This window comes from Haliotis rubra, unplaced genomic scaffold (assembly GCF_003918875.1).
Source record: "Haliotis rubra isolate DU_JTF1 unplaced genomic scaffold, ASM391887v1 Scf3, whole genome shotgun sequence".
Classification (NCBI taxonomy): domain Eukaryota; kingdom Metazoa; phylum Mollusca; class Gastropoda; order Lepetellida; family Haliotidae; genus Haliotis; species Haliotis rubra.
Window position 1 is genome coordinate 698,774 of NW_025766968.1, and position 9,952 is coordinate 708,725.

A 9,952-nucleotide genomic window follows, 5' to 3' on the forward strand; every position below is an offset into this window, starting at 1 on the left:
GGTTTCAAAGCACCAGAAAATGTTCGGGGTTCCGATATTTTAATCAGAGGTACAGAGAATGTAGAATGTCTTTTGTTTAATTAAAACAAAATTTGTTGAAATCATTTGACATTGATACATGTTATTAAAAACTGACTGAGGTGAAGACATCTTGGAAACGTCCCCTGTGCTCTAATTAGACATTGGTTCCTAAGGACACTTTCTCCTGAACTTCCACCTCCATCACCTGATCTGGATGCCCCAATCTCCATTATCTAGATACCCCCACCTATCACCTCATGTGGATACCCCACCTCCATCATCTAGATACCCCCACCCACATGATCAGGTTACCCCCATCTCCATCACCTGATCTGGATACCCCCACCCCTATCATCTGGTTACCCCCACCCACATGATCAGGTTACCCCATCTCCATCATCTCTGGTTACCCCCCCCCCACATGATCTGGTTACCCCCCCATCTCCATCACCTGATCTGGATACCCCCACCCCTATCATCTGGTTACCCCCATCCCCATCTGGTCCATTATCTGGATACCCCATCTAAATCACCTGATTACCCCCAACCTCCATCATCTGGATACCCCCACCTCCATCACGTGGATACCCCCTGACCTCCATCATCTGGATACCCCCACCTCCATCTTCATCACCTGGATACCCCCACCTCCATCATCTGGATACCCCCAACCTCCATCACCTGGATACCCCAATCACCACCTCCATACCCCCCACCTGGATCTGGATACCCCCAACCTCCATCATCCTGGATACCCCCACCTCCATCACCTGGATACCCCACCTCCATCATCTGGATACCCCCAACCTCCATCATCTGGATACCCCCAACCTCCATCATCTGGATACCCCCAAACCCCATCATCTGGATACCCCCACCTCCATCACCTGGATACCCCCAACCTCCATCACCTGACCTCCATACCTCCAACCTCCATCACCTGGATACCCCCACCTCCATCATCTGGATACCCCCCCAACCTCCATCATCTGGATACCCCCAAACCTCCATCATCTGGATACCCCCCCCATCCTCCATCACCTGGATACCCCCCAACCTCCATCACCTGAATACCTCCACCTCCTCCATCACCTGGATACCCCCCACCTCCATCATCTGGATACCCCAATCTCCATCATCTGGATCTGGATACCCACCTCCATCATCTGGATACCCCCACCTCCATCATCTGGATACCCCCCACTCCATCATCTGGATACCCCCAACCTCCATCATCTGGATACCCCCAACCTCCATCATCTGGATACCCCCACCTCCATCATCTGGATACCCCACCTCCATCTGGATACCCCAACCTCATCATCTGGATACCCCCAAACCTCCATCATCTGGATACCCCCACCTCCATCATCTGGATACCCCCACCTCCATCATCTGGATACCCCTAACCTCCATCACCGGATCTGGATACCCCCACCCCTATCATCTGGTTACCCCCTGCCTCCCATCATCTGGATACCCCCACCTCCATCACCTGGATACCACCACCTCCATCATCTGGATACCCCAATCTCCATCACCGATCTGGATACCCCCATACCCTATCATCTGGATTACCCCCATCGTCTCCATTATCTGGATATCCCCACCTCCTCCACCTGGATACCCCCACCTCCATCACCTGGATACCACCATCCTCCATCACCTGGATACCACCACCCCAATCACCTGATCTGGATACCTCCAGCTCAATCACCTGGATACCACCACCTCCATCACCTGGATACCCCCACCTCCATCACCTGGATACCCCCCTCCACCATCACCTGGATACCCCCACCTCCATCACCTGGATACCCCCAATCTCCATCACCTGGATACCACCACCTCCATCACCTGGATACCACCCCTCCATCACCTGGATACCCCCACCTCCATCACCTGGATACCCCCACCCCATCACCTGGATACCACCACTCTCCATCACCTGGATACCACCACCTCCATCACCTGGATACCACCACCCTCCATCACCTGGATACCACCACCTCTGGATACCATCACCTGGATACCCCCACCTCCATCACCTGGATACCCCCACTCCATGGATACCTGGATACCACCACCTCCATCACCTGGATACCACCCATCATCTCCATCATCCCTGGATACCCTCCACCTCCATCACCTGGATACCACCATCCACCACCTGGATCACCCCCACCTCCATCACCTGGATACCTCCATCCATCACCTGGATACCCCATCACCTCCCATACACCACCTGGATCACCCCACTCCATCACCTGGATACCACCACCTCCATCACCTGGATACCCCCACCTCCATCACCTGGATACCCCAACCTCCATCACCTGGATACCCCCACCTCCATCACCTGGATACCCCACCTCCATCACCTGGATACCACACCTCCATCACCTGGATATACACCATGCCCATCACCTGGATACCACCACCTCCATCACCTGGATACCACCACCTCCATCACCTGGATATACCCCACCTCCACCACCTGGATACCACCACCTCCATCACCTGGATACCACCACTCTCCATCACCTGGATACCCCCACCTCCACCACCTGGATACCACCACCACCACCATCACCTGGATACCACCACCTCCATCACCTGGATACCCCCACCTCCATCACCTGGATACCCCCACCCATCCATCCACCTGGATACCCCCACCTCCATCACCTGGATACCACCACCTCCATCACCTGGATACCACCACCTCCATCACCTGGATACCACCACCTCCATCACCTGGATACCCCCACCTCCATCACCTGGATACCACCACCTCCATCACCTGGATACCACCACCTCCATCACCTGGATACCACCACCTCCATCACCTGGATACCCTCCACCTCCACCCCACCTGGATACCCCCACGTCCACCATCCCTGGATACCAACCACCTCCATCACCTGGATACTACCACCTCCATCACCTGGATACCCCCACCTCCATCACCTGGATACTACCACCCACCACCTCCATCACCTGGATACCTCCACCTCCATCACCTGGATACCCCCACCTCCATCACCTGGATACCTCCACCTCCACCACCTGGATACCACCACTTCCATCACCTGGATACCACCACCTCCATCACCTGGACACTGCCATCTCTGGTTGTATATACCATGACATACTCCAGGTGTAAAGGTGTGACCATCCAGCTCCATCACCTGGACACTGCCATCTCTGGTTGTATATACCATGACATACTCCAGGTGTAAAGGTGTGACCATCCAGCTCCATCACCTGGACACTGCCATCTCTGGTTGTATATACCATGACATACTCCAGGTGTAAAGGTGTGACCATCCATCATGGACCAGGATACCACCACCTCCATCACCTGGACACTGCCATCTCTGGTTGTATATACCATGACATACTCCAGGTGTAAAGGTGTGACCATCCAGATCCATCACCTGGACACTGCCATCTCTGGTTGTATATACCATGACATACTCCAGGTGTAAAGGTGTGACCATCCCAGGCTCCATCACCTGGACACTGCCATCTCTGGTTGTATATACCATGACATACTCCAGGTGTAAAGGTGTGACCATCCAGCTCCATCACCTGGACACTGCCATCTCTGGTTGTATATACCATGACATACTCCAGGTGAAAAGGTGTGACCATCCACCTCCATCACCTGGACACTGCCATCTCCATCAGCTGGATACCCACACCTCCATCACCTGGATACCCCCATCTCCATCACCTGGATACCACCACCTCCATCACCTGGAGACCACCACCTCCATCACCTAGACACTGCCTTCTCTGGTTGTATATACCATGACATACTCCAGGTGTAAAGGTGTGACCATCCAGCTCCATCACCTGGACACTGCCATCTCTGGTTGTATATACCATGACATACTCCAGGTGTGAAGGTGTGACCATCCAGGTCCATCACCTGGACACTGCCATCTCTGGTTGTATATACCATGACATACTCCAGGTGTAAAGGTGTGACCATCCAGATCCATCACCTGGACACTGCCATCTCTGGTTGTATATACCATGACATACTCCAGGTGTAAAGGTGTGACCATCCAGATCCATCACCTGGACACTGCCATCTCTGGTTGTATATACCATGACATACTCCAGGTGTAAAGGTGTGACCATCCAGCTCCATCACCTGGACACTGCCATCTCTGGTTGTATATACCATGACATACCCCAGGTGTAAAGGTGTGACCATCCACCTCCATCACCTGGACACTGCCATCTCTGGTTGTATATACCATGCCATACTCCAGGTGTAAAGGTGCCATCTCTGACCATCCATACTCCATCACCTGGACACTGCCATCTCTGGTTGTATATACCATGACATACTCCAGGTGTAAAGGTGTGACCATCCAGCTCCATCACCTGGACACTGCCATCTCTGGTTGTATATACCATGACATACTCCAGGTGTAAAGGTGTGACCATCCACCTCCATCACCTGGACACTGCCATCTCTGGTTGTATATACCATGACATACTCAGGTGTAAAGGTAAAGGTGTGACCATCCAGATCCATCACCTGGACACTGCCATCTCTGGTTGTATATACCATGACATACTCCAGGTGTAAAGGTGTGACCATCCAGCTCCATCACCTGGACACTGCCATCTCTGGTTGTATATACCATGACATACTCCAGGTGTAAAGGTGTGACCATCCAGCTCCATCACCTGGACACTGCCATCTCTGGTTGTATATACCATGACATACTCCAGGTGTAAAGGTGTGACCATCCAGCTCCATCACCTGGACACTGCCATCTCTGGTTGTATATACCATGACATACTCCAGGTGTAAAGGTGTGACCATCCAGCTCCATCACCTGGACACTGCCATCTCTGGTTGTATATACCATGACATACTCCAGGTGTAAAGGTGTGACCATCCAGCTCCATCACCTGGACACTGCCATCTCTGGTTGTATATACCATGACATACTCCAGGTGTAAAGGTGTGACCATCCACCTCCATCACCTGGACACTGCCATCTCTGGTTGTATATGACATACATGACATACTGGACCAGGTGTAAACCATGGTGTGACCATCCAGCTCCATCACCTGGACACTGCCATCTCTGGTTGTATATACCACACATACTCCAGGTGTAAAGGTGTGACCATCCAGCTCCATCACCTGGACACTGCCATCTCTGGTTGTATATACCATGACATACTCCAGGTGTAAAGGTGTGACCATCCAGCTCCATCACCTGGACACTGCCATCTCTGGTTGTATATACCATGACATACTCCAGGTGTAAAGGTGTGACCATCCAGCTCCATCACCTGGATACCACCACCTCCATCACTGCCATCTCTGGTTGTATATACCATGACATAGGTGTAAAGGTGTGACTCCAGGTGTAAAGGTGTGACCATCCATCTCCATCACCTGGACACTGCCATCTCTGGTTGTATATACCATGACATACTCCAGGTGTAAAGGTGTGACCATCCATCTCCATCACCAGGATACCACCACCTCCATCACCTGGACACTGCCATCTCTGGTTGTATATACCATGACATACTCCAGGTGTAAAGGTGTGACCATCCAGCTCCATCACCTGGACACTGCCATCTCTGGTTGTATATACCATGACATACTCCAGGTGTAAAGGTGTGACCATCCAGCTTCATCACCTGGACACTGCCATCTCTGGTTGTATATACCATGACATACTCCAGGTGTAAAGGTGTGACCATCCAGCTCCATCACCTGGACACTGCCATCTCTGGTTGTATATACCATGACATACTCCAGGTGTAAAGGTGTGACCATCCAGCTCCATCACCTGGACACTGCCATCTCTGGTTGTATATACCACGACATACTCCAGGTGTAAAGGTGTGACCATCCATACTGTAGTGTTTTACATTCTCATCCTCCCTGCAGAGGGCTCTATCAGAAGAATGATACAGTACACCAACACCCCCTCACCCATCTTTGGGTTAAACTACAACTGTAATATAAGCTGTCCATTGACAGATTGTAATTTCTGTTGTAATTTCAAAGAATCAGGTGTTCCTTAAAGTCTTTCAAACAATACGTATGTTATATGTTGAAAAATTCACAGCTTGAAGTTGATTGGTTGGTTGGTTTTTCAACGCTGCACTCAGCAATATTCCAGCTATATGGCGGCGGTCTGTAACTAATTGAGTCTGGGCCAGACATGATCAACCATCAACAACATCAACAGCATGGGCATCCATCTACGCAACTGGGATACGATGACATGTGTCAACCATGACATGTGTCAGCGAGCCTGACCACCAGATCCGGTTAGTCGCCTCTTATGACGAGCATTGGTTACCAAGACCAATTCTAACCTGGATCTGCAATGGTGATCTTCTGAGGGTTACGCCATCCAGAGCGTATCAAGATCAGTCTTTAGTATATATTCAGAAATAGCTTTCAATCGCTTTTCACTGTCAGAAAGGAAAGCAAAATTAAAGGGGGTACAATCTGTTCCTAAAAAGGAAGAAGACCAGGGCCAGTTCCTGAAAGCGATCGTAGCGCTAAGGTGATCGTTACTCCCATACTTTAACATAGACTTACGATAGTCCGATAGTTCGACGATAGTCGTGGCTAAGGTGATCGTTACTCCCATACTTTAACATAGACTTACGATAGTCGTAGCGCTAAGGTGATCGTTACTCCCATACTTTAACATAGACTTACGATAGTCGTAGCGCTAAGGTGATCGTTACTCCCATACTTTAACATAGACTTAAGACAGTCCCATACTTTAACATAGACTTAAGACAGTCGTAATGCTACGATCGCTTTGAGGAACGGGACCCAGATCTATTACTTCTAACCTGGATCTTCACAGGACACAGTTGGAAGTATTTCCAAACAATCATGTGCTAATCAACTCATGGCATCACTGTGTTCTGGACTTTCAGCACCATTTTCATGTATTGCTGACTTCACCCATACAAATAACATAACAATTGTTTCCTATTTATATCTTTGTTAGATAATCACATGTACAGCTTGGACTGGAACTCCAGAAGACAATACACAGGAATACTGCATTGCATAATGTAAAATGTAAAACTATCTAGATACACATAAAATGGGGCTCTCTTAAGCTTTAGAAACAAACCAGGGCTTTGAATCCTGACTAGGGTAAAACAACACATATAATAATAAAGATGAGGGTACTTATACCACGCAATACTCTACACCACAAAGGGGCATGCTCAAAGTGCACATAAACAGCAAAAGATTATTACCCCGGATAACCCAAGCTGCCTGTTAGGTGCTAGAAGGTTATAGTCACATGACTTTATCCAACCGAGTACCGGTACCGGTGTTGAATGGGGTAAAATAAGCAAGCCAGTTTGTTGCTACAATAAATATGATATTTAGAGAAGCAAAATATATTATGCATTTTCTGTCAACTACACTTCGTTTCGATCCGTGAGTAGACACAATATATATGACAGTGAATTCTTTGAATAATGTGGACCAAAGTTATAATTATTGGTAACAGCCAGTTGTCTGTGGTCTGTGTTTGCCGCGATTAGGACCCCATCACGGGGGATCGACTTATGCACGAAACATACCATTTTGACACTTATTTTAAGGGTCAAGTTTTGGGGTCATCTTATCCATGGGTCGTCTTATAGACGGTCATATACGGTACCCATTTTCTGCTGGGTGAACAGAGGCTAGTGTTGGGAATTGGTTAAAATCTCATAATTGATGATTGGTTCATTACAACCGATCAATCATCGAAAATAATTGGTTAGCATCATTTATCAAATGTTCCTGTTATCTTTGTTAATGCACACACAAAAAATAAAGAAAAAACATGTAGTAATTTGGGTCTTTTGCAAATTGCACAAAATCCATTGTCAAATTTCGCATATTTAAAGGATTATTAGTATGTTAGGAACACAGATTTCCTGGATTCTTCAAGATAAATTCAACCATGACTTGGAACGAGTTTGTAGTGCTTATGAAATGTAAATTTAATGACACAGACAAAACCAACCTAGTGTAAAATATTGTTGATGCAAACAAGTGTTCCAAAATTGGTTGTGTTCGATTATGAGAAAACACAATCGATTGCTTGGTCGTTTAGGCACCACCACTAACAGAGGCAATTTTGAACAAACTCACTTGCCTAAGGTGAGACCACATGTATCACATGTGTTTTGTTGTGGGGCAGGACTGAAGTCCTAGAAACTCTCAGAAGTCAAGCTGCCAAACACGGTTACCCATCCAAGGACTGTCCACGCTCAATGTTGCTTAACTTCAACTGATTTGTGACCTGAGCGCTGTGCACAGGACCACATGCCACCACATATATACACTGTCAAAGGCATATAATTTGTTTGAACAAATAAGTACACGACAATCAATGATTACTATTCATCACGGCAATATTATGGGTAATATGTTCAATATGTTCATTATTAATCTTCATAAATAGTTTGTATGTTTATGTAATCTGTACAATGCTGAACATCACATCATTATATATAGAAATATTTAGACATATTTAAAGAAATCTACAAAATGATGACACAACATGAATTTCCCTCCTATGCATTTCGACTTCATCTTCAGGGTGAGATTACAGCTGAAAATTATACTGTGACTTTATTAAGTGTTGGTTCATAACTTTATGGATTTCTTTACATATATATACATATACATACCCACAAACCACTTAACCTTTCATTTCACAAACCAAACAAAAACTCCATTTCATTATGAAGACTAACTAGTAACTACCAGGCAAAATGTAAAGTCAACATTTCCATCTTGCATCAATAAGGCAGCACAGAACAGCTCTAACATTCAAATTGATTTGTCAGATATGTCGATGACTGAATTCTCTGTATCAAGATCCCTGCTCAGAAAAGTGTCCCATGATCAGCTTCTTTGCAAGTATTGTTACAATGGACTCCCACCATTAACATATAGAAGTCAATTACTAAACTATCGATAGTCACACATACTATCGATTCATCGATAGTTTTCATTTCTTCCATCGATTAATTGCTATCTGAGACTCAACAATTGCAACCCATCGATAGTTCGATGCATCGTTACAGCCCTATGACTGACTGACTGAGTTTGGTTTTACGCCGCTTTTAGCAATATTCCAGCAACATCACGGCGGGGGACACCAGAAATGGGCTTCACACATTGTGCCCATGTGGGGATTCGAACCCGGGTCTTCGGCGTGACGAGCCAACGCTTTAACCATTAGGCTACCCCACCGCCCCTACAGCCCTATGAAAAGCCCTTACAGACACTGCCTCTTGAGAAAGTAAAAGTGTCACAGCCTACTGGCAGAGGTGCTAACACTTATTGCCAAATGTAAAGTAAAGCTTATAGTGTCTGTTGACTGATGAACAGGCTGACAACTGGTGTATCACAGCCTACTGACGGAGGTGCTAACGGAGGTGCTAAGTGTCTGATAACAGATATAGCAGCATAGGAGAGAGTAAAAAGCAGAGAAAAGCATATAGTGTCTGATAACAGATGAACAGGTTGACAACTGGTGTATCACAGCCTACTGACGGAGGTGCTAGCACGTATAGGCAAAGGCAGAGAAAAGCATATAGTGTCTGTTAACAGATGAACAGGCCGACAACTGGTGTATTACAGCCTACTGACGGAGGTGCTAGCACGTATAGGCAAAGGCAGAGAAAAGCATATAGTGTCTGTTAACAGATGAACAGGCCGACAACTGGTGTATTACAGCCTACTGACGGAGGTGCTAACATTATAGCCAAAGGCAGAGAAAAGCATATAGTGTCTGTTAACAGATGAACAGGCCGACAACTGGTGTATCACAGCCTACTGACGGAGGTGCTAGCACGTATAGCCAAAGGCAGAGAAAAGCATATAGTGTCTGTTAAC

At 47.2% G+C, this 9,952-nt stretch overlaps 1 protein-coding gene across 1 annotated transcript; it reads right to left on the reverse strand.

Annotated features, from left to right (window-relative positions):
• Positions 1-651: 651 nt before the first annotated feature.
• Positions 652-2,285, reverse strand: LOC124282500 (ctenidin-1-like). The gene is made up of 3 exons (XM_046718509.1): positions 2,061-2,285; positions 1,242-1,323; positions 652-908 (listed from the first exon to the last, which is right to left on the reverse strand). The coding sequence occupies exons 1-3, from the start codon at positions 2,283-2,285 to the stop codon at positions 652-654; spliced, it is 564 nt and encodes a 187-aa protein (XP_046574465.1).
• Positions 2,286-9,952: the final 7,667 nt, after the last annotated feature.

Excerpts from the sequence above, each read along its gene's own strand:
- LOC124282500 (XM_046718509.1), bottom strand. The coding sequence starts at position 2,285 with ATGGAGTGGGGTGATCCAGGTGGTGTATGGGAGGTGATGGGGTATCCA. Across the intron at positions 1,324-2,060 it reads GGGGTATCCAGGTGATGGAG|ATGGAGGTGGGGTATCCAGA; the intron begins GTGGGGGTATCC and ends TGGGGTATCCAG. Across the intron at positions 909-1,241 it reads CCAGATGATGGAGGTTGGGG|GTGATGGAGGTGGGGGTATC; the intron begins GTATCCAGATGA and ends GGGGGTATCCAG.